At 46.1% G+C, this 25877-nt stretch overlaps 2 protein-coding genes and 1 non-coding gene across 13 annotated transcripts in view; 1 reads left to right on the top strand and 2 right to left on the bottom strand.

The window, feature by feature from the left end:
• Positions 1-513: 513 nt before the first annotated feature.
• Positions 514-9537, top strand: HNRNPH1 (heterogeneous nuclear ribonucleoprotein H1). Of its 8 annotated transcripts, none has more exons than XM_039880264.1 (14): positions 514-663; positions 1131-1257; positions 2529-2684; positions 2891-3034; positions 4490-4628; positions 5565-5743; positions 5823-5894; positions 5951-6084; positions 6226-6361; positions 6754-6813; positions 6906-6995; positions 7627-7719; positions 8142-8191; positions 8777-9537. In XM_039880264.1, exons 2-13 carry the CDS (start codon positions 1161-1163, stop codon positions 8189-8191), a joined length of 1350 nt encoding a protein of 449 aa, XP_039736198.1. In that variant the 5' UTR covers positions 514-663; positions 1131-1160; the 3' UTR covers positions 8777-9537. The 8 variants fall into 8 exon arrangements, with proteins under 8 accessions (XP_039736198.1, XP_039736199.1, XP_039736200.1 ...); XM_039880265.1 differs by having other exon boundaries at positions 6906-6965; XM_039880266.1 differs by lacking the exon at positions 6906-6995 and having other exon boundaries at positions 6754-6843.
• A 2445-nt stretch (positions 9538-11982) lies between these two features.
• Positions 11983-25877, bottom strand: part of RUFY1 (RUN and FYVE domain containing 1) — a 40624-nt gene continuing 26729 nt past the window's right edge. For 2 of the 4 annotated variants that reach the window (XM_039880257.1, XM_039880256.1), the window contains 7 exons: positions 20923-21020; positions 20047-20166; positions 19386-19515; positions 17340-17434; positions 14788-14836; positions 13684-13761; positions 11983-12547 (listed from right to left, as the gene is read on the bottom strand). In XM_039880257.1, the coding sequence (XP_039736191.1) occupies positions 12404-12547; positions 13684-13761; positions 14788-14836; positions 17340-17434; positions 19386-19515; positions 20047-20166; positions 20923-21020 (714 nt within the window). In that variant the 3' untranslated portion in view covers positions 11983-12403. The remainder of the gene's footprint in view (positions 12548-13683; positions 13762-14787; positions 14837-17339; positions 17435-19385; positions 19516-20046; positions 20167-20922; positions 21021-25877) is intronic. The other 2 variants (XM_039880258.1, XM_039880260.1) reach the window with 2 other exon arrangements.
• On the bottom strand, positions 24945-25063 carry LOC120616719 (5S ribosomal RNA). Its single transcript, XR_005656667.1, has one exon. It is a non-coding gene; the product is annotated as a 5S ribosomal RNA (ribosomal RNA).

Genomic DNA, 25877 nt, shown 5'->3' on the forward strand with positions numbered 1-25877 from the left:
CAGGCCCGTCGGCGGCAGGTAGGGGCAAGTGGAGGCACACTCTCCTGGACATGATCCCGGCGCCGCGGGGGTGGCTTCGGGCACGGGGGGTGCGCAGTTCCGCTGTCCCCAGGAGAGGCGCAGGTAGTCACGGGCGGACTCTGGGGAGAAAGAGAGTACCAAGGGCGGGGAGCGCCTGTCCCTTTGGGTCTGCCAGGAGCGCGAATAGGCAGAGGGTAATGATAGAAAGACAGCTGCCTCAGTCCAACCCAGAGCCCGGAACTACCATTCGGTCCCCATAGGAAACTAACTGCCGCCATTCCCCTCCCCCAGTCTGGCGGGTACCGCGAAAGAACGGTTTGAAGGAAGACGCATGCGCATGAAATTAAATTGTAAACCGCTGAGGCCCGATGTTCAATAATCGCGCAAGGCGCAGGCGCAAAAAAGCCTGGCGCGTTTATGCAGGTGGGAGGGGCTGAGCCACAAACGCTTGTGCATAATAACTTGCTGGCTGGAGATGGGCTGGCTCCTGAAAGTACGCATGCGTGTGAGCTCTGTGTGACGCAAGGGGGTGGTGCGGCCACCTGGATGCGCATGCGCAGAGCTTGTTCAAAGGGCCTTATTTAGGTTGCGCAGGCGCCCGCTGGCCATTTCTTTTCAGCCACGCTGAAGCCGTCCATTCCGGTGAGTGTTTGTTCGATTTTTGCCGCCCAGTGGCTGCTGAAGATGCTGTTTTTGCGAGGATTGCTTGTCCCTAGCCCTCCGTAGAGGCTGGCGGAGGGCCTTGGCAAGGCGCGGCCTGCCGCTTGGAGCCAGGAATGGCTTGCGGAGCGGTAGCAGGGCCGCTGGGGCCTGCAGGCCGCGCCGACTCTATTGTGTGAGATGGAGGAGGCGGAGCGGAAGCGCGGCCGCCATTTCCCTGCCTCCACGCTGGCGCCAGGCCGGGCCCCCTGCGGTTTGGGTTTCGGGTAACTGGTGCCCAGGGCTGCACTGGCGGCCCGCTCGCTGGCCAAGGGGGACGTTGGGTGTCGGAGTCGTCAAGGTTGGGATGTGCGCACGGGCTCGACTTTTATTGAGGCGCTGTGGACTCGCGGGGCGTCTCGCGGGCGGATTAACATTTCCTAGGTCTGATTTTTATTCCTGCTTTGTAGTCTTTTTCGACCGAGTACCCATTTGAGACAATGATGCTGGGTACCGAAGGCGGAGAGGGATTCGTGGTGAAGGTTCGGGGCTTGCCCTGGTCTTGCTCAGCTGACGAAGTGCAGCGTTTTTTTTCTGGTGAGTTTGAAGCGGAGGCGGGAGTTCGCAGCCCGGGTCTCTGCTGGAGGGCGGGCGGCGGGGCGGCCGGGCAGGGCCGGGCCCGCCGGGCCCGCCGGGCCCGGCCCTGGGGCGCCCCCTGGCGGGGCGCGGGCATCAGCGGTTCCTTCTGGGCTGCTCGAGCCCGGGAGGCCGCTGTTACGCAATGGAAATTACAAAAGCCCCGCCTTCCGGCTCTCGGGGCTCTCTGGGGGGGAGTTCGCCTCTGGCGGGTTTTTTGTTTACTTTTAAGCAGTAGCTAATCCTTTGTGATTCACTTCGAAATGATAAATGAGTTTTCCTCCTCAATCTTAAGAAAATTTGCCTAGTAGCTGGGCAAATAATAATAATGCTATTCAAAATCTTTTTAACTTTCAAATTTTGATACGGCCTAAAAAAGAGGCAAGTTCAATCGTCACTTCTTAATTGCAGAAACTTTCCTAACAAGATTTGGTAATCGAAGAGTTCATTTAGTTCTTGATCTGCCCAGGGAAGTTTACTTGCCTGTGTAGTTTTTTTTTCCTCTCCCGGTACGTAGGTTTCCTGAATAATTTCTACCAAAATGTCCTTGTTCTCATTATTAGTGTAAGATTAGACTAATAAAGATTGATTTGGAAGAAATTACAGGTTTTGGAATGACACTTGTAGTATTGACTTACTATCTGAATTAAGCGTTGGTAACGGAAAACGACCTGTAAAACAAGAACCAAGTACACTGGAAGCCACCTTGCAAGGGGCAAGACTGGGTTTGGCTTCAGCTGTGGAACTTGGAGCATTTTAGCTTGGTAACATTGATCCCCTTTCAGGTGAGTATTGGACCTGCAATTTGGATTTGAAGGAGTTATGTTGCTAGTAATGTATTAAAGATCAAAGGCCCCAGGACCAAAACTTGAAACCGTATCCAGGAAATGCTTTAAAAAAACAGGGTCCAGACTTAATTTGTTGAAAAGTTACAAATGATGTTAATGGAGACATTTGGATAGAAAGAACTTAGAGTCAAATTCGTTAAGTAACTGCTTTGAATAATGGGTTTCATTGAAGGATTGGGACTATCATCTAGGGAGTAAAGTTTGATCTGGAGAGGCTAACTGCTTAATTAGTGCAGAGACCCTAGGAGTTGGTAACTGCTTGGTTCTGGCAGGCTATGCTTTTGATCTGCTTTGTAGTGGGGGCATTGAATAGGCATTTCATCTGTATCACCCAGAGGTGGTTTTTAGTATTAAATTCTGTATTAACGGTTGTTTTCTTTCCAGACTGCAAAATTCAAAATGGGGCTCAAGGTATTCGTTTCATCTACACCAGAGAAGGCAGACCGAGTGGCGAGGCTTTTGTTGAACTTGAATCAGAAGATGAAGTCAAATTGGCCCTGAAAAAAGACAGAGAAACTATGGGACACAGATATGTTGAAGGTTTGATTTATGTTGCCCTAGTAACAGTAAATAAATATTACATAGAACTCTATCTTACCCCTTCTGAATTTTAGGTATTTGACCGCATGGAAATGGTCATCTAAGGGAGTTTGTGGCAGCTCTTCCTAGATTATCTAAAGACCCAGGAAGTCTGAACTGTGTTCTCTAATTTTCCAAAATTGACTAATTCTAAGCACCTCTTTCAGTATTCAAGTCAAACAACGTTGAAATGGATTGGGTGTTGAAGCATACTGGTCCAAATAGTCCTGACACGGCCAATGATGGCTTTGTGCGGCTTAGAGGACTCCCCTTTGGATGTAGCAAGGAAGAAATTGTTCAGTTCTTCTCAGGTATGTAGGCGTGTTTGTTGCTGAGCAGTGAGTTCCGGCTAGCTTCCTAAAAGTTGAGTAGTTTAGATAAAGAGGTTATGAGTATATATGTATATATATGCAGATGAATAAATGTTTTCTTCTTCCTGGAGACCTTCAAATAATTTAAGCCCATCTTAAAGGTGGAAATTAAGTACTTCCAAAATGCTAACTTTGCCTATATTTAGTATTGTAGTTCAGAGTAGATCTTTGAGGATTGTCCTCAACAGCTTAACTACTTTCTTCACAATGCTGTTCAGCAAAGTACTTCAAGTTAAAGGTAAGATCCCTTAACATTAGATTAGTACGAGTTAGGCGGTTGTAATTTATGGCAGGTGTCTGTGTTGTAAGACACAGTATCTTTAACTTTCTATGCAGAAAAACTCTTAAGGAAGCAACTGGTTTAGCCAGGGAATTACAAACTTAGAGTCAGCCTAAGAGTAGGTTAAATGTATAATTTTAGTATCTAAAATATAGAAAGTGTTTTGAAATTGTTCTGGGCCTAAAGTATTTGAATGTTTTTATGCTGAAGAGCTGATAAAATTGCATGTTTAGCAGAGTGTTAGATCGTATCTTATACTATTGATATTTATGATGTGATAAATTGGAATTAAGAACAAGAAATCCTTTCATGGTTTAGTGTAGTATGTATTAAAATTCTTTTAGATATGTATCAAGTCCTGTATTTTGCCAGAATTTTTGAAATCAAGTCTGTTTTGATTGTTTTGTCTAAATTGGTGAGAATTGAATGCTATCTGTCAACGTTAAATATGAACATAATTTCATATCTTCTAGGAAAGTGCTTTAAGCCCTTTTTGTAAGCTTGGGAATGTATCCACGGAAAGGATTTTTCATAGACGGAATTTCCAGAAGTGAATCATACTACTGTTAGAGCATAAGAGTGCATGATTGTGCTGTGTAGATCAGTTGTTTGTTGAAAGTTTAGATTGTATGTTTGTCAATGATATTACTTTAAGCATTGTTTCAATTTGTATATAAAATGTTTAAATGTGTAAATTTTTTTGTACTTGAAGTTCCACTAACTTAAACATTAAATTATAAAATAAGGTAAAAGGTGTGTTGAATTTAGTAAAACTGTTGTATTTAATGCTTGAAATTTTATTAAATCCTTGTATAATTCTCAACATTAAGTTGCATAGATAAGTGTTCATGATTGTTGAATTCTTAATGCATCCTGTGTCCGTCCAGCAAGTGTTTTCTTATATATCATACCATGGGATGTGTTAAGAATTGAGTTATACTTAGTAATAATGGAACTTCATATTACTGCAATGCATATTTAACGAGTACTTGTTGAAAACATACCGTTCACCTAAGTTAAAATTCTGGTTTATTTAAAGCTATAAGAAGAATCATTTCTGGGCTTGTGATGTTAATATTGCCCCCCTACTGGGGTTATTTGTCCTTGGGTTGAAGGGTTGGAAATCGTGCCAAATGGGATAACATTGCCGGTGGACTTCCAGGGGAGGAGTACGGGGGAGGCCTTCGTGCAGTTTGCTTCACAGGAAATAGCTGAAAAGGCTCTAAAGAAACACAAGGAAAGAATAGGGCACAGGTGGGGATGGATGGTTGGTTGGATTTGTCACTTTTCTTATGGTAAACAATTAAATCCATATTCTCTCTGCTTAGAAGAAGGAAATCTATTTCTAGTCCCAATTAATTGATGTTTGGCCACAGTTATCAAACTTTTCCTATGTCAAAGTCCCATAATGCATTTAGATTAAATTTTAGGTTTTGAAATTCTCAGTTAATTTGGTCTGCTTTACAATTTGTAAGGTTTCTAAATAACCCTAATCGATGTAGTTGAGAGACTATGGCTTTAAAAAAAATGTAATGCAAACCTGGCTTTAGCTGTAATAACACCCACCTAGTAAATTAATATTACCATAAGAAAATGTGATACTTTCTGATCTTGTTTTTAAAGTTGAAATGCAACAAACTTTTTCTTGCTGTATAAATATTCTGCATATGTATTAATAAGCATAGCTTTCAAGAAATTGTCACAAAAGGTTTTATTCTCTCTGCTTGTGACTATTTTTCATTGAAGCATGCGCTTACCTATGCTGATTCCTACTAAAAGCATAGGCTGGGGTATTGGCGAAAGGAAATGTGTAGTGTGGGCTTTAGAAGGTTGGTGGAGGCTGGCTTTTTAGCCCACTTGCTATACATGCTGCCAAAGGATTTAAGACACAGTTGAAAGTTGAGTGGAATTCTTTCCCTCCTAAGACAAGTGACAGTAACTCCTCTCTTACCCCTAAGGTTGGGCTCTCTGCCTTAGAGGAGTGAGTTTTCTGTAAAGATTACATAAAATAATTGTACAATTGAGTGAATTTCTGGTCATTGCCTGTGCAAATAAGAAATCTGGCTTTAAATATTAGTCAGTTTCATGGCTATGACTACATTGTTTTCTTGTGTAATTAAATACCTGTATGATGTGAACTAATGTTTTTTCTCCCCTCCCCCTTCCCTTCCCTCGTGAACAATGCTTTAGGTATATCGAAATCTTTAAGAGCAGTCGAGCTGAAGTTAGAACTCACTATGACCCACCACGAAAGCTTATGGCCATGCAGCGGCCAGGTCCCTATGACAGGCCTGGGGCTGGCAGAGGGTATAACAGCATCGGCAGGGGAGCTGGCTTTGAAAGGATGAGGCGTGGTGCTTATGGTGGAGGTATGTGAGAATATGCAGGTGTCAGGAGAGTGGTTCTATGTGTGTTTTCGTTTGATTGATTGTACTCTTTGTCTTTCAGGTTATGGAGGCTATGATGATTATAATGGCTATAATGATGGCTATGGATTTGGGTCAGATAGATTTGGAAGAGGTAAGGTAAGAATTGAATTTCTCAACTGAAGGATACTTACACACTTGTCCATCTAGACCTCAATTATTGTTTTTCAGGAATGTCTGACCACAGATACGGGGATGGTGGCTCTACTTTCCAGAGCACAACAGGACACTGTGTACACATGCGGGGATTACCTTACAGAGCCACCGAGAATGACATTTATAATGTAAGTGTAAGATGAACTCACAAGTTAGCTATTTCAGTATAGCAGTAAAAATTTAGTTCTTAGTCTGCTTAAGTGAAACTGTTAAAGTTTTTTGGTAACATTCGAAAGTTGACTGGATTCTCTGAAATACCTTGTATTTAGTTTTTTTCACCGCTCAACCCTGTGAGAGTACATATTGAAATTGGTCCTGATGGCAGAGTAACTGGTGAAGCAGATGTTGAGTTTGCAACTCATGAAGATGCTGTGGCAGCTATGTCGAAAGACAAAGCAAACATGCGTAAGTGATTTAAGTATCTTGGGGACTCTACACAGGTGTGGTGGTTGTGTGACTAACATTTGCGATAGAGAAATAGGGTGTATGAAAAATTCACTGATAATAGGTGAGCTCTTGGATGTGTTAAAAAGTTTTAGGTTTTTAAAATTAGTGTGAAGGATTTATGAACATTGATTTAAAGTATATTCTTAATTAAAGCAATGTAGGGGAACCTTTAAAACGAAAGGCTAGTTTTTGAAAGCTGTATACGTAGCTCAAGTAAACTACTTGAGAGAAGCAGCTAGACTACTAGACTTCCCAAAAGAGTATTTCAAGTTCACCAATCTACTTGTTTTAAGACCTTTGCTTGTTTTCTTTCACCAACGCACTTTCAAACTTTTTTTCTCTCATTTCAGAACACAGATATGTAGAGCTCTTCTTGAATTCTACAGCAGGAGCAAGCGGTGGTGCTTACGGTAGCCAAATGCTAGGAGGCATGGGTTTGTGTAAATATCACTTTAGTGTCCTTTTTTTAAGCTAACCTTGTATACCTTTTCTCTCATTTCAGAACACAGATATGTAGAACTCTTCTTGAATTCTACAGCAGGAGCAAGCGGTGGTGCTTATGGTAGCCAAATGATGGGAGGCATGGGCTTGTGTAAATATCGTTAGTTTTTTTAAAAACCAAAACATTTATATCTATAAGTCGAATATGTAAGTTATTTAATGAGTTTAGCATAATTAAGGCAAAGGAAGTTTGGATTTGAATTTTATCTGGCTTAAATTCTTGTGAGTTACATAAAGCTTAGACTAGATAATTTTTAAGTATTTTTGGGGGAGGGCGTTACAGAAAGAAACTAGTTGAATTGTCTGTAAAGTATAAGTCTAAAATTAATATTTAGTAAAGAGCACAGAATCGAAATAACAAATTTCTGGGTATAATTTGGTGGGCATAATCAGGTGTTCAGCGAGAACCCATGTATTGACATAGCCTTAATATATCATGGGGAACAACCCACTAAATCCAGTTAAGCAGTTTCATAAGGTCTCAAAATGCCTCTATGGAATCGTGGATTTAGTCCTGCTGATGTATACCTTTGACCATTTCCTTTAAAAATGTTTGACTAGTTCAAGTGATGACTAGAAAGAGAGAGTGGTTGTAGAAAATAGGTTAAGGGTTATAGTAAGGTCAAGACTGGAAAATTATAGATTTTAGAGTTACAAGCCCGGTACCACCAGGTACCACATTACATAGGAAACAAGGTTCTAATGTTCTCTTAACTTAACAGCAAACCAGTCCAGTTACGGTGGCCCGGCCAGCCAGCAGCTGAGTGGTGGCTATGGAGGTGGCTATGGTGGCCAGAGCAGCATGAGCGGATATGGTAAGTGTGTTTTTAATATACTTGGAATAAATTTTAGATGGGTTTCTTTAGTTGGGAATATGCAGGCTCCTTTTTTAGTGAAATTGGGTTGTTAAAATGGATGCTTTTTGATTCTAATAGAATTTAATAGGTTAATTTTCAGAACCAATGATTGGGTGGGGAAAGTGTTTTATAAATTATGAATAGTCATTGTTACAACTTGGAATAAGGTTGAGCTAGAATATATCTGCTTGCATTTATTTAAAACAGTACACTTTTTTTTGTTTAGCATTAAATCCATTTTAGATGGAGGGAGAATTTAAAATAATGGTGGTTGGGTTCAGGACTGTATTTAGTAGTTAACTTAGGATTGGTTTTATTTTTTCAATTGGTCTAAATGGTGATTTGGTATTATAGTCTTACCCTACAAAATCCTTTTGCAGACCAAGTTTTACAGGAAAACTCCAGTGATTTTCAATCAAACATTGCATAGGTAAATATTTTCTCAAAAAATATCAATTCCCCATAGCAAATACTGATATGTTTTGATAACATTTTTCTATAGCAGTCAATGGCTCTGACTTAACTCCATGGTGGCTGCCATTTTGGGTACAGTGAGTTGCCTTTAGCCCACTTTGTCGTCTCACTTTCTGCCCACCATGAATAGGAAAAGCAAGAGACTGCCCCTGTGCTCCCTATTTATACATGCCATTTGATGGACACATTGTGAATGCTTATGGTAAATTATTTTTAAAATGCCTTGTTTTAGCTTTTAAAAACAAAGTAATTTTGCAATTTTTGAAAAACACTAGTTTTCCTTTAAACTTAATTTTCCATGTTGATCTTGAAGCGTCCGCTTAAATGATAGCACAAGTCTGACAAGTTGGTACTGCAGAGAAAAGGGGTTAATTGAGACTTGTTTGGAGTCGGGAGTCCCCTTTCCCAAACATGCTTCTCGCCACTTGGACAGCAGCCGTTTGTACTCGTATACTTTTTAAATCTTTTTATTATGGAATGCTATATTTTTCTTGGCCTAACAATGTGAAACTTCTGACTTGTCAAATTGATCTCTTTGCAGGCAGCCAGGAAGCGGTGAGCAGCAGCTACTACAGCAGCGAGAGCCGTGCCTCGGTGGGGGTGAATGGGATGGGGGGGGTGTCTGGCGTGTCTAGTATGAGTGCTGGGTGGGGGATGTAACTGACCCCGATCACTGACTCTTGGGCAGCATTTTTTTAAAAGAAAAAAAAAAACTTCAAGTTTAACAGTTTTGCAATACCAGCTTGTGATTTATGCTTACTCTCAGTGGAAATCAGGATTGTTTTAAAGACTTAAGGTTCAGTATTTTTGAACACAAACATTCATCTCGGATGTAATAGCTAAGTTGAGTAAACTAGAACTGTTAAACAATTTTTAGCTTTTCTCAAGTTAGTTCTATTGTAGGATGTACTTAAGCAGTAAGTGTATTTAGGTTAAAGCAGTTGAATTATGTTAAATGTTGCTCTTACATCACATTACATTGAACACTGTTTGGGTGCATGTTGAATAAGACATGCTTTTTTTGTAAAACTATAGGAGCTGTGTCTACAATTAAAAGTGAAACATTTGGCATGTTTGTTAATTCTAGTTTCATTTAATAACTTCTAAGGCACGTAAGTTTAAGCTTTTTTTTTTTAAGTTAATGGGGAAATTTGAGACGCAATACCAATACTTTAGGATTTTGGTCTTGGTGTTTGTATGAAATTCTGAGGCCTTGATTTAAATCTTTACATTGTATTGTGATTTCCTTTTAGGTGTATTGCGCTAAGTGAAACTTGTCAAATAAACCTTTTAAAAATTGCACTTTGTCTTGTCTGTGCTTCAGTGTCACGTGGACTGTTTCTTGGTGCTCTATTCCTGCCTAGGGCATAGGTGACAGTGGCCCACGTATCTGGCTGTGGCAGAGAGGCCGGCAGTTGAGGCTGTTGTAGATGTCTTCAGACTTCCCTCCGGTACGACTGAAGGTAAACAGCACTGGGGCCATGTGGAAGAGGCCGGGTGTCTGGTCTGGCTGCACAGGCCACAGTCTCTGTACAGCCTTTGACTTGCTAAGTACTTGCACAAAGCAGAGGTGGAAGTTCCCTCACTGCATGCTCTGCATGTCCATGGAGGCCTCCAGGCATGACTGAGGAGGAGGTGCCAGAGGCAAGGGGTGGTGGGAGCCACCCTTCCCATTCGCATGGCATTTTGTTTATATGAGGCCTCTTTTAGGAGCCAGCTCATAGAAGCCTTTCAAGTTGAGGTTTGAATAATATTCTTAAATATCACGTCCACTTAAATTCATTTCTTATAAAGTTTTTAAGGTAAACTACTATGCATTTGAGAGTAAAAGTGACTAGTTTAAATCAGTAATAGAGATCTATTTGTTTTGGCAGATTAAAACTCACATTTGACATTTGCTGTGAAATAACGCTGGCGTTAGGAAGTTGAAGGTGTAGTTGCAGAAAGCCCTTCAGTAGCTAGTTAAACTGCAGTTGGGAAGCTGCCATTCATTCCTCCACTCAAGGTAGCTGTATTGAGAGTAGAATCTGGAATTTGAGCTGCAGATACAGATAGGCCTGGACTGTTTGAAGTTCCATGTGTACATCTTACTGCTGTGATGGTGCCAAAGCGCTTCTCTCTGGGTGAGAATAATGGGGGCTGTATGATTACAGAGGCCCTGCAGACACTTACCTGTGCGTGCCCCCTGCTGGTGAGCACTGCTCTACACTGTCGGCTCTGGCTACAGAGCAGGTGGTACTTGGAGTGCACCATGCTGCTTCTCCAGCAGGTTGAAAGTAATTTTCAAGAGCACAGTGTGAATGTGGTGGTGAGCTACATGGTAGTGGTACTGCACCCCTGCCCCCCCGCTAGATCTTGGCCGAGTTACTCATCTGGATCGGAGGTGCCTGGTGTTAGCAGGTTCAGGGATCCCTTCTGAATCCTTCAAGTAACTTATTTTATATAAGGGACATTTTTGTTGGAAAACATGGAAGAGAAGAACTAGTAAGGCTGATGAGCTAATTCAGAACCATTTAGGTTTTGAAAAGCAGCTTAGAAACCTCGTGCTCTATGGACCAGCATCTCTACCTGTGAGTATGTTAGAAATGACTGGATTCTTCCCTCTTACCTGCATTTTAATACAAAGCTCCCTGTCTGCCCCCAGGTAACCAACTTAAACTTGAGAAGCACTGCCTTAGACCAACTGTTCCTCTGGGAAAGGGGGGTTAGGGAGGTTACCAGACTAGAATATTTGATGTCTGAGTAGAAAGTTTCCTCCTATGCAGTCAAATATTGGCAACTTGCACAAAGACTGCAAGAAATGCTTGTTGGACATTTGGGGATGGGGTAGGAGGTGAAGTTGGGAGAAAATGGGTGCGATAGAGGGAAGAGCAGTATGGCAGGTGATGGGGACGTCATACTGAGCTGTCAGAACAGCCAGAAGTAGGAAGGTGTCACTTTGCTTTTGTATGTACAGATGAGAGCTAAGGTGCAGAAGTGACTTGCTTAAGGGAACCCCCCAGGAAGCTGGAGTCCAAATGGAGTGCCTTGAAGACATAGGTGTATCTGATGCCAGATGGGCTGGGGTCGTGTAGCAGTATGTAAATTATTTGGGAAAAATTGGGCCCCCTTGCAGCCCCCACCAGGGTTAGAAAACCTGCAGCTTGCAAGTCACGTGGCTTTGGAGCATGGATTGGGGAGGCTGGCTGCACCAGATCTTGGTAGCTAATATCAGGGGACTGCCTATGTCTCCTGTGTCCAGGGGAGAGCAGCAGGTGGGGAACCTGAGCCTTCTGTAGGGAGTGCCTGCCCGAGAAGGAAGAGGCCAGAGGACTGGTGGGAGGTAGGGATGGGTGGTGGGTTAGGGGTGGTGGGTTTCGGTTTTTTAAACTGAACATCCAGGGCTATCGACTCCCGTCTGGCAGTGAGCCTGTGCTCAGGTGGGGCTCCAGATGGAGAAGGCTCTGAGCCAGTTTTTAGTTCACAGAGAACACCTGTCCTAGCACTGCTTCTGAAATACAAACCACAGGTGCTTCCCCATAGGCATCCCCATCTGTCATCTATTACCAGTTCCCTAGTAGGTAAGGGGGCAATTTTTGAGCTTCAGTGATAGGTTTAAGGTTACTTTTCCCTGTGCCTGTTGAACATAATGGCCCAACTTGTCATTGGCTCACCTGGGCAGAGTATAACCTGTACCCCAGAACTCGCAGGCTCCTAGATTGCTCTGAGGTGTCCCCTAACACTGTGAAGTTAATGCAAGCTCTGACATTTTCTGCACCAGAGTGAAAAATGACTTTATTGCAGGACCAATGATAGATCTTGATGAGGGTGTGAAATGGCACATCTTGACTCTGGAGCAGGGAAGGCACACTGGGCAGTGGCAGAGAGGATTGGATTACTCACTACACCAGTACGACTGCTGCCCAATAGGTTAATTCTTTGAAAAGTGAAAAATGATGGTAGCAAAACCACGAAGTTACACTTGACACTAAACCAGTAATGTAGCCAAGTGAGAAGGCCGTATCACTCCAGCTGATTCCTTAGGACTCTGAAAGAAAGGTGCACACCTCCGGTGGCCTGCAGTGTGTTTCAGAGTGCCAGCAGCAGGCCAAGGACCTTACTGTTCCCTTTGATTCTCTTGGGAAACAAGTATCCTGAGCCCCGATGAGTCTGGCACTGTCCCAAGGCCCTAGGAGCCAGTGGAGGAGCAGCGCTGCAGGAGCAGGGTGTGGCAACTGTCGCAAACACGCACGGGCTTGGGGTAGGAGGGTAGAGCCAGCTCATTGCTGGAACATGTGTTGCAGAAGATGTGGCCACAGTTTCTGCAGTGGTGCTAGAGGACAAAAAAGAGAGACATGCCACACTCCTGGAGTCCCCACACCTACTCCAGATTTCCAACCCTTTCCCCAGAGGCATGTCCCAATTTGGAAGGAGTTCTAAACCTCTCGTTTCCATATTTATGTTCCTGTAAAATCCAGAGAGTGCACTTGCAGGATTAAAGTTATTAGACTTGACAGCCCAGGTTATCTTGTGGTTGCTGCGTTGGTGGTGCTGACCCACGGCTGCCTCACAGGCCCCTCTTGAGGGGGCATCATGCTAGGTAAGCAGAGCTGCCACAAACCTGGCACCATGTATGGCTGATGCCAAGCCCAGGACCTTTGTGGCCTCTGCTCCTCCCTGCTCTGTGCATCACTCCTGCCAACTGGCCTGGCCCCATCCCCACTGGGCTAGTAGATAGACTATGGACTGGGCCAGTCAGGTGTGGGGACAGCCAGGCCTTGTGAACAGGGATGATTGCCAAGGCAGCCTCAGGAGGGCTGCTTCTAGTTCTGGTTAAAATTTGGGAGGTTTGCTTCCTCTTTTCTAGAGGCTTTTAATAGGCAAGTGAGAACATGTACCCACGTAGTAGGGGATGGGGTGGTGATGGTAGTGTGGCCCAATTTTGCTTAGGATCTGTACCCTGCCCCTGTCCTGCTCAATTGGTCAGTTAAGACCGTTAATCTTGGACCCAAGGCTGGGCCGGGGACTTTCTGTTCTTGGAACATTATGGCAGGCTACACAGGCAGAGGCAGATTCACAGGGAGCGAGTATCCCGCCCAGGTGGCCTGGGAGCTTTTGGTGCCACTTGGATGCCTGGCTGCTCCTAAGTCCTGATTTTGACTAACTTAGGCAGATTTTAGTCCTGTTGATGACAGAATTTTCAATGATAACATTTACCTGGGACAGTTCTGCACACAAGCAGCCCTAACTCCTAAAGAAATCTGCCAATCATTGAAAGGACTGGTGGGGACAAAGCCTATGACTGACTGGACAGATCCCTCTGAAAGGGGGCAGGCTGGGAGGAAGCTGTCTGCATGGGCCAGTGGGTGTGACCGTAGTGCGGTGGGCCTGGCCCCAAGGGTCCTTTAAGAGGGAGGTCCAGCGGGCACCAGTGGGGCCTTGGGTGGATGCAGGGGCCAGCCCACATACCTTCCTCCGAGAGATGGAGAACTCCTTCTCACACTGCTTACATTGTGTTGCTTCATCATCTTTCAGCCAAGTGTGGCCCTAGGAAAGAAAAGAACATCGATGGCTCTGTTCCCAGTAGCTGCTGTCCCTCATAGCACCTGGATTCCTTTTGAAGGACTGCCTTCTGCTTCTGGTGTGGCCTCAGGACCGAGCACAGCTAGAACTCAGGACTGCAGAGGGGCCCTGCCTTGTGGCTCCAGGCTCCCAGCTTCCACAACCTCCTGTTGGCCTAAGACTTGCCCACCCCCTTTCAGGAAACAGCTGAGATAACCAGAATCAGGGTCTGCTTGCAACCCCAATCCCTGGCTGAACATGGAGGGAAAGGGGCCAACCCTGTCAGTCCGACTAGGACAATCTGGCACAGTAGTCCCTGCTGGGACAGGGCCATGTGCCTGGGAAGCTGCTGCCCACATGCACCAATGCCTCTGAGGCTCAGAGCAACGTGGGAGGCAGCTGAGGCTTTGAGAAAGGCTTGAGTCTCATGTGATTTCTGTCCTTTGGTGCTGTCAGCCGTCAGTGCAGGGACATACAGGCACCTCAGCAGTCACAATGAGCTTTCATGCTACAAGGGCTGGTAAAAGACACGTGGATGGTGATGCCAAGTCCAGGTGCTACCAGGTGCTGTTAGCCTTTGCTGCCTCTGACCTGCATGCACTCAGGAGGCGAGTCGTGAGTCACCTAGTGATTAGGTCTGGTGTTAGCAGGGGGCACCTCAGTTAAGTGGCTGTCAAGCACAGCCGTCACCACCCAGCTGAGGCCCCAGGGCTGAAGCTCCCACCACAGGTCTCTTCTCTGAACTGCCCTGGAGGGGGAGGTAGCTCGGGCTCCTTTTCCACTGTCCGCACCCTAGCAGCCCAGCTTTGCACCTGCACTGGGTCACCTGGTCCGCATGCTCCTTAAGTGGTGTGTAATTCTGCCCTCCTCCAAATGGTCCAGACACTTGCCCTGCTCAGGGCTTCAGTGGTGCCCATCGTTGGGAAAAAACCCAGGCGTATGCAGAGTGTCAGTGTGAGCTGACTGACACAAGGAGTGCTTCTTACGCTAATAACATGAACAATTCAGTACCTTCAGTGCCTTATTGACTTCCTTGATGTCTTCCATCTTCAGCTTTGACCTTAAAAAAAGTAGAGATCACTCATAGCAGTGAGAGGCTCTTTAACAAAGCAAACTCATAGCAACTGGCTTTGTGAGGGTACCAACTTCAAAGGAGTACAACCACCCAAGTTGTTTCCAAATGCTTTCTTTTTTCCTTTTTATAATCCCAGTCACCTCAACTTTCATTGGCTCATGTATGCTGAGGTCTGAAGCTGAGCCTGGGGACTGAATCTGGCCAAAAACAGACTGTTTAGCCTGTAAGGGTTGAAAATGACTTCGAAATTTTACATGGTGCTTGCTTTGGCAGCACATAGGCTAAAATCAGTTTTTAAATGACTGCAATTATCTCTCAAAAGCCCAGGATTCTGGCTTCTTTGGGCAACCATTCCTGCATGTGACCTGCTTTGGGAGAGGGAGGTGTGATCTCCCCTCCCCTCATGACAGGAACTCAAATCTGCAGGGCTCTCTACCTGGCCCCTTTCCTGCTGACTGCTCCATCTAGAATACTGAGGTGCAGAGGCCATGGCCATTTATTCTTGCTCCATCTAGAATACGGAGGCACAGAGGCCGTGGCCATTATTTGTTCTTGCTCCAACTTATTGCCCATATGCAACAAGACTGAACATGGTCTAAACTGGCAGAATTAAACCCGATAAAATCAAACTATTTGTAATTTGAGAATGGTCTGAGGCCTTTCCTAAAAGCTGAGATTAGCCTAAACTGTCATTGGATTAGCTTAATCTAAGGGTCAAAGCATCAGGGCTCAGACACAGGCTCGACTTCTGGGGAGGACTTAGGAAACCCAGCATCAGGGAAACCATGGGGCCTTCAGAAATGAACTCAGGAGCCCCTTCCTTTCCTCCTTTCCTTTCTCTCCACCCCTGCCACAACTTGCCACAGACCAAGGTCAAGATGGCAGCCTGAGCACACAAGGGCTTCCCTGGGCAACAACCTGGGAAAGAACCCGGATGTTTCTGCAACGACTGGGCAGCTGTGTCTGTAGTGGGCAGGCCTTCCCTTCTGTTTCCGGGTGTGGGCTCACGAGGAAGAGGGGAGACAGAACCAAGGCTGGCTGGGGAGCATTTGGCAATTGGTAAGGCAGTAGCAGCAGGGTCCTTTTCCAGACCAGGGCCCACCCATGTTTCTGAGGCCTGTGGCCCCAGGATAGGGTGCTCTTTGACTGCTCGCCAGCTGTGTGACATGGAGCGGACAAGCAGGAGAGAAAATAGCACTACCCACGTAAGAAGGGGATGTGCACCAGGCCACAGCAGACCATGCCCAGGTGTTCCTCTGTCTGAACAGCACCACAAACCCCAGGAGCTGGCTGTATAGCAGCCTCCATGCATGGTGCTCGTTTAGTCTCAGACACCCCAGAGCTGGCATTGCCCACTTTCCAGGAGCCCCTCAAGCTGGAGACGGGCAAGTACCGGCCAGAAGAGACCAGTGCAGGGCCTTTGGAAGGGATGGGTCAGCAGTCCTGAGCTGGTCTAGAAGGACATGGGGAGGGGGACAGGGTCTTCAGCTCACATTCCCACCAAGCCCTCGCTCATCTTATCGATCTGTCCAGGGACCCCTTCCCTCACCCAGACCACTGCTTTGTCTAGACACCCACCTTTCCAGACTGAGAAAGACCCCATGGTTTGTGCCCATGTGTCCTCTCTATTGTGCTTACAGTGAATTCCCATGTTAGTCCCCACCTCTGGGCCTTTCTGGTCACAGGTCTATAGCGCTGTGCTGGTCACGAGACTCCCATCTCTTTGGTTACCATACTTGTGCCAGGACTCGGCAGCGGTGAGTTGACCTGGGGTCTGAGAGCGATAGAATAAGAGGAACTTTGTTCCTCTCAGAGACGGCCCTGCTGGATGCCATCCTGCCCTAGTGAGGGCTAGGCTCACCTGTCAGGTAAGCAACAGATGGAATAGCCAAGGTGGGAGGCAGAGACTGATTCTGGATGGCTTTTTTTGCTTAAGTCAGTTTGAGATGGCTTTCTATCATCTGCAACTAACCAAGAGTTCTGACAAAGGAGACAAAGCCGCTCACTGGGTTTGGAAATGCAATAACCACACAAATGGACAAATTGTACAACCTGTCGTGTGACCTATCAGGCTGTGCTGGCAGGGCTGGGACACCAGGGAGAACTGTCCCAGGGTCTGTGCTCCCTCAGCACTACCTGGCGGAGAGACATGGGGGTACAGCGTATGAGCCTCAACGCTCGACTCGCAGTGCTCCCTGTGGTTGACTGCAGGCTGAACGAGCGAGCCTCAGCTCCTATCTGGTTCCCTTAGGACCTACACACTGAGCTAGTGAACATGAGGGTTCCAGTCACTAGAAAAGGTTATTAATGAAATAATTAAATCAGCACTGTCTCTGAGGCCTGGCTTCCTGAGGGGTGTCACCCTTGAACAGCTGGCAAGCCTCCCTTTCTGACTCTCCCTCCTCTGATAGCAGGACACAGGTGTAGGGCTCGAGCATGTGGTGGGCAGGCTGGTGTGACTCTTCATGGGGTGGGAGCAGGTTCTTACTGGCTGAGATGCAGTCCCATTTCCTGGAGGGCTTGCTCCTGCTCGTCACAAACCTTCTGTAACTCTGCCTTCTCGTCCTGGAGCTCCCGTAGCTCCTACAATGAACAAACCACATGATTGACAAAGTCCTTTTTTAAGGTTTAGCAATCACAGCGACAAGTAGGTCAGAATATTTTCTAGGAGCAAAAGGTAGTTTTGTTGTGTTAACTTCTTTCAAGGGTTCTCCAGAATGAGTGACAGGGAGGTGAGCAGCTCTGCAGCAGGGACGGAGATGTGGGAAGGAAGCGGCTGTGTTCACCAGGCATATCCAGAACAGTCCCCCTCACAGGGCAAACAAAGCTTTGTCTGAATTTCTATTAAAAGATTTAAAAAAAAATACATACAACTACCTCAAAAAATACACAGATGGAGCTTGGCAAAATCATATGAAGCTTACATCAGTAAAGAGCTGGTTTACTGAATAAACTCTTTGCAAGGAGCTGGTCACAGTTCTTGAGAATGGATGAGCAAGACTGATGGAGGCCAAGATCTGGGGTCTCACCATGGCCAGAGTGTGGCAAGACCTGGAAGCGAGACCCTGTGTATGAGCCATGCGCTTGGGGAGCAAGGCTCGCGAGGGGATGACAATGTTGATGTGTGTAATCTGGGGCCGGTATGCCTGCAAGGCACAGGCTGATGAGGCCCAAGACGAAGAGCAGAATGGCAAGTTGGGTCCAGGGCTGACCGTGGGCAGCGGTGGGGTTCACTCAGGCACACGGCACCAAGACAGACCGGTGATGTTAGACACGTCACTTTATTTTTGTGCATGTGGTGAAGAGAGGGTGCGGAATTCAAACCTTAGGCCAAAGTATTTTGAAGCGGAGTAAAGAGGGCCTGTTCCATGATGTGGCAGAACTTTCTAGAAGTCCTCTTCTGCCCTCTGTTTCCTCTCCTCCTCTCTCCAAGCCTGAGTGGCCCTTAGGTACCTGTCCCCTCCTTAGCGATCCCCACCCCTAGCAATCCCTAGGAGGCTCTCATGAGAGGCGCTAGGCACTTCTGCAACAGAAACTAAATCATGTGGGGGTACCCACTACCACTGTCCTAGCCCCAGTGATCCTCCTCCGGAGAAGGTGATGTGTGGGAAGCCACCTGCGGCTTGGCAGTCCCCTGAGCCTGGTACCAGTGCCACCCGGAAAAGCCATGGAGGCCAGAGGCATCCCTAACCCGCCACGCGGCAGCCTGCTGTAACCAGAACTGCCAGACTCCTCCTGCCTTCTGGGGAGATGCTTGGTGATTTTATAGTCTGGGAAGAACTGCAGACTGACTGGATTTCATGAGAAGTACCTCTCCACAACCAGATGACAATGCCATGGTGGCACCCCCACATCCTTGCTCTCTGTAGCTTCACCACAGGATCTAGGACACACCTTTAGATGAGGCAAGGCCTCCAGAGGGGCAAAGTGCCTCTGGGTCTACTCTAAGGGAGACTTAGGGCCCTGGTCCAGTCGGCTTCCCAGGGATGGCCCAGGACCAGGTGGGTCTTGGGACTCAGGATCCCTGGCCCTTGGCAGAGTGGTCGACCCACCTCAGGTGAAGGTCTGGCATTTGTGGACCATGTTTACCAGTTACTCCCAGTTTTCTCTCTTGCCAGCTCACTACCCGCTCTGCACACAAGTGCAGGTGATGGTCTTAAAGCGGAGTTCGTTCATAGCTCTGAAGGCCCCGGTCAGCTCTGTCTGCCCAAGGCCTCAGCCCCAGCGCCTCCTCCCTCTGCCCGACACCCTGCAGCCACGCTGCCTTCTTTCTGCGTCTCCACGACGAGCGAGCCTTGCATGTCTTGGTGTGTCGGCCCCAATCTGCTCGGCTATGCCTTGCTCATCCTGTCAGTTTCAGCCTGCCACTCTCAGATCACTCCGCTGCACTGTAGGGACAGGCTATGAGGGTGCAGGGACAGCACTCCCAGGCCCCAAGCTGCTGGTGTTGGGGCCGAGTGTGCCGACAGGCTCTTGAGCAGAACTTCCTGGAGATGCTGAAAGCTCTTTTCCTCCCAAGGAGAGTCTGCCTCACCTTTTTTAATCCTTCCACTTGCTGCAGCTCTGTTCGGAGGAGGGACGAGGTGTCTTTCTCATGCTGCAGTTCTCGCTGCAGGGCCTGTCTTTGCTCTTTCTCAGATTTCAGCTCTTTCTCTAGGCTTGAGCTGTTTCCCAAAACAAATGTGAATGAGCCTTGATGAGACATTTCCCCGGAAAATTCACAACCCAGTTCACTGCCCAGGAAATGGGGAAGTCATGGGATTCTGAGGTGCCACGTGGGCCTCCAGGCCCTTCAACAAAGCATGGAAACAGGGCCCCCTCTCCCCAGGGTCCCCTGCGGCTCTGTAAGGAAGACCAGGGACATGTGGGAGAAGGCAAGTGGCACACCTGGCCGGTCAGCGATGGAGAGAAAGGAGTGAGCTCTCACACACCCGAGCACATGCATAACTCGCCAGAGAGGAGGGGACAAAGCGCACAATGCTTATGCTGCCTTCCCTCTCAGAGTGAGCTGACCAGGAAGGAGACCAGGAGACAGGGTGGGAACCGAGGGTCAGGAGTGCACCTCAACTGAGCAGCCCTGGGGACAGTCCCGAACCCTTTGGGGCCGGTGCTCTGTTGGCTCTGTCACTTTCACTAAGAGCACACGCTCCACCCCACCCCGGCCTTGGCTCAGGACATGTGGGCTGGTGCCTTACCAGTGCCCATGTGCCTGGGACAGCTCCCGCTGAAGCTCATGGCTCCTGCCGCCCAGCTCCCGCTGCAGCTCGTGGCTCCGTGCCTCAGCGCCCTGCCTCGCCCTCTCTGAGTGCTGCACCCTGGGCCAGATGGCAGAGCTTCGTAAGGCAAGACTAAGGCAGGAGTTTCTCATATTCATGCTGGCTTGAGATTTTCCTTTAAGTCCACAGTAAAACTGGCTCATGTATGTGTGCAGTCCATGAGTTTTAATCACCACGGCTACAAGGACAGCATAGTCACCCCAGGACACTCCCTGGTGCTGCCCCCAGAAGCCACACGCTTTTGCCACCCCTGATCCCTGGTAACTGCTGACACCATGGCTTTGTCTTTTCTAGAATGTTGTGGAAATGGAATTATACTTCATACAACCTCTGAGACTTTTTTCTCTCAGCATAATAAATTTGAGATCAATCCACGTGTTTGTGTGTAGCGGTGGTTCACTCCTTCTATAGCTGAGCGCTACTTCAGTGTACAGAGTTCCTGTTTGTTTATCTGCTTTTGCACTTTTGTAAAAAATCAGTTGCCCATGTTTGTGTGGGTCTCTTTCTAGACTCTATTCTGATCCGCTACTAATCTGATATTTAAATATGATAGTGACAAGGAGCTCACTGTAGAGTCCTGACTCCCTGACAGGTCAATGTGACACAGCAGCCCAAAGGCTGATTAAGTGACTACACGCTTAGGCAAGTGGGGAATCGAGCCCTCTTGCTGGGCAAGGCCACAGACCGAAGGTTAGCCATCCCAACCAATCTGTACTTTTGAGAGAGATTCTAAATCCCCAGGTCTAGAGAATGCTCACACATTCTGGGGATCACCTGATGGGGGAGAGTGGTTACCTTTGTTCCATTTGTTTCATGCTGGACATAACCTGATTGATTTTTTCTTCAAGAGATGTGATGGTTTCATTCTTTTGCTGTAAACTGCTCTCTGCATCCTGCAAAAGCAAGGCAAGGGGGTAAGGCTCTGCGTTTCCCTCATGCCCAGTTAAGTAGGGTTTGGTACTTTCATAACACTTTCAAGAGTGTTTGGTTAATTGCTGTTCTTCCCCAGAGCCCTTGCCGGATCAAGGCTCTCAGCGCTACCAACAGAAAGAGCGGCAAAGAGGGAGGCAGCGAAGCTTTTGTTTCCTCTGAAGGTCCAGGGTCCTTTTCGAAAAGGACCTTTAGAGTTGGATCTGATTCAGCTGGAGCTGTTCGCATGTGCCGGCACACTCGTGAGCTCATGTGATCCTGCAAGGCTCTCACTGTGGGGTTGTTAGCTCACTTCTCTGAACAAGAAGGGAGGCTCAAAAAGGGAAGGCACCTGGGTGAAGGTTTGTGTGCAAATGCGGGGGAAGCTGAGTCCATACCCAAGACTGTGTGACTTCCTGAGCCCAGGCTTTTAACCGTGGCACATTCTGAGTGCCCAGGACGGGACAAAAAAGCACTGTGTTCTGGGGTGTCTGCGGCTCTTAAAATAAAAGGGCACAGAAAGGCTGAAGACAGAAGCAAGTCCTAATAAATTCCTAGGAGATAATATACAGACTGTATTTTCTGACCTTAATGTAACAAAATCAGACATTAACGTTAAGATGTACTCAAATTCTATAAATCACTAAAAAGAAAAAAACTGCTACTGGAAACATGTCATGCCACTAACTAAAAGATAAAATCTTAATTTCAGAGATGCTAAAATGAAAACTGTACTTCTTAGATGAAATATTTTTGTCAAAATTTGAGGGCCACAGCTAAAGCAGTACTTGAAGGTAATTTTTAACTTAAAAAAATTGTTTTTTAAATAAAATGTATTATAATAATATCGGTTAATAACATTATATAATTTTCAGGTGTACAAGATTATAATTTGACATCTGTGTACTCTATTGCATGCTCCCCACCCGAAGTCTAGTTTCTGTCCGTCACCATATGTTTGATCCCCTTTTCCCTTTTCACCCTCCCTCTATCATCCCTTCCCTCCGGTAACCATCATACCGTGGTCTGTGTCTATGAGTTTGTTTTTGTTTTGTTAATTTGTTTGAGGCAACCAACTGAATGAGAGGCGATATTGGCAAATGACACCTCTGATAAGGGGTAAATATCCAAAATATACATAGAATTCATACAACTTAATACCCAAAAGACAAACAATCTGATTAAAGAATGAACAGAGGATCCGGATAGCCATTTCTCCAAAGAAGACATACATATGACAATAGACAGGTGAAAAGATGCTCAATGTCACTTATTATTAGAGAAATGCAAATTGAAACCACAATGAGGTATCACCTCACACACGTTAGCACTGCTATTATCAAAAAATTGACAAACAAAAAGTGGTGGCGAGGATGTGGAAAGAAGGGAACCCTCGAGCACTGTTGGTAGGACTGCAAATTGGTGCAGCCACTATGGAAAACAGTATGGAGTTTCCTCAAAAAAATAAAAATACTACTCCCTTATGACCCAGCAATCCCATTTCTGGGCATTGATAACAAGAAATCTAAAACACTAATTTAAAAAGATATATGCATCCCTGTGTTCACTGCAGCATTATTTACAATAGCCAAGATATAGAAGCAACCTGCGTCCATCAATAGATAAATAGATAAAGAAGTGGAACATATATACAATGAGATATTACTCAGCCATAAAGAAAATGAAATTTTATCATTTGCGACAAAATGGATGGACCTAGAGAATGGTATGCTTAGTGAAATAAGTCAGGCAGAGAAAGGCAAATATTTCACTTATATGAAGACACAGGATTCCACTTATATGCAGAATCTAAAACACAAAATAAACCAAGAAACAAAACAGAAACAAAATCAGATACAGAGAATGAATTGATGGTTGCCAGATAGAAAGGAGGTTAGGGGCTGAGTGAAAAAGGGAACCAGATTAAGAAGTACAAACTGGCAGTTACAAAATAGTCATGGGGGTGCAAAGTACAGTATGGAGAAAATCATTAGTAATATTGTCGTAACTATGTATGGTGCCAGGCTTGACCACTCTGAAATGACAGGTATTGCGGGATCATCTTGTAAGGTCTAATCACTATGCCGTACACCTGAAACCAATATATGTCAACTATAATTAAAATTAAAAAAATTCACGTACTCAAAATGATACAAGATGTTTTAGAATGACAAGTATGAACACTTTAGATTGTTGGTATAGAGGAAAGAAGATGAGAGTTGGGATTGAGAATAAAGGAAAATGAGAAAATGAGAGATCTTTTATTATAATGTGTCCCATACTGAGGGACACATCTGACCCCTGTGCATGTGAAGCCTGGGGGGAGGGTGAAAAGCGAAAACAGGAACTACCAGAGGGTGTGGGGCCGGGGCCGGGGCCGCCACAGGAAGTCTAACGCATGCAGCACCGACTCAGCAGTCAGGGGTCTGGCACTGTCAAGCAGGTGAGAGCTGGTGACCCTTGTTAGTTATGGCAAACAGTAAAACTGTCACTTGCCTAAACTCAGAAAACAGAATCTGTGCCAGCTGTGCCATGGTTCCAGCGGTTTGAACAAGCAAGGCATGCAAGGGGTTTGCAGAGAGATGGACCAGGACAGAGAGGCCAAAGGCGGGGGCCTCACAGCTGAGAAAAGCAAGCTGCTTCTGACCCTGAGAGAAGTGAGACTGAAGACCGAGCAGTGGAGGCCCCCGACGCCCTGCAGGAGAGGTTGGGTGAGGATGCCTGGACAGCAATAGGAGAGGGAGAGGCTGATAGAGCAAGGAAATGAAGCAGGCACAACAACTGTGCTTAATAAATCAATCGATAAACTGTGGTCATTGACACACGGAGAATGGAAATAAACAGTCCAGAGGCTATGACTGAGGACATGTATTGTCAAAACCACGAGCCAGGCCTGAAAATTATCTGTAGCTGACCCCTAATACATCGCCCAGGCCGGCAAACTGACCTAAGAAGCTGGCCATAAAAGCTGTGTAGCTGCCGAATGCTGTTCTTCCCAAGAACCCTCTAATGTGCCACAGATGTGCCACAGATGATGGTAGACCTCTCAGGGGCCACATGGGAAGGTTGACAAGTTCTTTAGAAGGCAAAAGCAGGGTAGCCAGACAGGCTAAGAAAAGGTGCCCCTGACCACTGGGCAGCCTTCACACTTCCTGCCCAGGGGATGTGTGATTGTCATGGGCTGTTCTCCTTGTTTCCCTGTCCAAACAGGCACTTCTCTGTGGTTACCCCATTTATGCTCTACCATTTGCTGCTGGGAGGGCCAGGTTAATGTGAGAAGGACAGAGGGTATTCTGGTTCAAACACAGGCCATGTGACCCAATGGGGACTGCTGCCCAAGGCCCAGGGGGGGGTGCAGATTTTGAGGATGCAGGGCCTGGAGAAGACTGGCTGACTAGCCCTGCTCTGTGTGATAGAATGGCAGGGTGTGTGCTACTGTGTCTCACGGTTTGAGCAAGAATCCTGGCGCTGGACTTTTGCTTCTCACGCCCACCTTTCACTGACAAGAATGATGACAATAAGAGTGGCCTTGAGAGCTGGAGCTGCCATTAGCCTGGGTCCCTGATGCTCTCCTTGGAGCTATTATGTAACAGACACAAACTTTCATAGTTTTAAGCCATTCTATTTTAGGATCTGCTAAGTTAGTAGGGTAGTTTAGTTTACCCTAACATACTTTCACATTCTGTCTATATACTGACCCAAACCAGAAGAAAACATGAAAAAATTAAAACAGATAATTTGTTAGGAGGGTGAAACTCTTTTTCTCCTTTTGTCTTTTTACTTCCATTTTCACTGTTGCTATTATAATATGATCATGTAAATTTTTATTTTAGGCGAGGCAACCCTTGGTTGACTTCACCAATTGCAAGGACCTTGTCAGCTTACAATCCCTTATTTTTTATTTTTTACACCTACGGCACCTGGTCTTCCAAGGTGGTCTCCCATCCAAGTACTAACCAGGCCCAACCCTGCTTAGCTTCCGAGATCAGACGGGATCAGGCTTATTCAGGGTGGCACGGCCGTAGACGATCATGTACATTTTAAAAAGACAGGACAAAATAACAGTTTACTTAAACTCTGCACTCACATTGTCTTTGACGATGATGTTACTGCAAGTGAGACTGAAACCACATCTATGGAAAAGGAAGTGAGACTATTTTGGCAATAAAATAGGAAACAGAACTTCAAAAAGAAAAGTTTTGAGAAGGATACAGAATGAGATCCTTCTGGATAGCTTCTGGGCAAGGAAGCCTGACAGTTTTAAATGCTATCTTTCAAACTCTGGCATGGCGGATTCTGTCTGAGATAGCTCCCTTGACCACTCTGAAATGACAGGTGAGGTGAAGTAAGTGGCTTGTGTGGCCTGGAGACTCAGCAAGATTAATTTAATGGCAAACCTTGAAAAGACGATACCAACTTCTATCATTAATCTATTTCTCCATTTCGTGGGGGTAAACAATAGCCACTGAAGCAGAAGGAAACAGACAGCAGGGAGAAGGGTAAGGTTTGGAATCAAAAGACACAGTTCGATTTCAGTTCTATTTATGACCTGTGTCACCAGGGGCATGTGATTTAGCCGCTCAGTTCTGCCTTGTCACATTTTCCCCATTTTATAAACTTTCTCAGGGACTGCTGGGAGACTCAAATAAAATAAATGCAATAACATTGTGTAGGGCCTCGGATCAGGTCTGCCACACACCAGGACCTCAAAGATGTGTCTAGTCTCTCTTTCTGCAGGAGGAATGACGGAAGACTGAAAAGCAGACTGTGATAAGACTGAACGGGAGTCTGTTACAAGCTTGACCGTTGTAGACGGCAACAGGGAACCAGGTTGTGACGTG

Source organism: Pteropus medius, unplaced genomic scaffold (genome assembly GCF_902729225.1).
Source record: "Pteropus medius unplaced genomic scaffold, Ma_sr-lr_union100, whole genome shotgun sequence".
Classification (NCBI taxonomy): Eukaryota; Metazoa; Chordata; class Mammalia; order Chiroptera; family Pteropodidae; genus Pteropus; species Pteropus medius.

Bases quoted from the DNA above. Each gene is read 5' to 3' on its own strand.
- HNRNPH1 (XM_039880261.1), top strand. From the start codon at position 1,161: ATGATGCTGGGTACCGAAGGCGGAGAGGGATTCGTGGTGAAGGTTCGG. The intron at 2,685-2,890 runs GTTTGATTTATG...CACCTCTTTCAG, and splicing joins GGGACACAGATATGTTGAAG to TATTCAAGTCAAACAACGTT. The intron at 3,035-4,489 runs GTATGTAGGCGT...CTTGGGTTGAAG, and splicing joins AATTGTTCAGTTCTTCTCAG to GGTTGGAAATCGTGCCAAAT.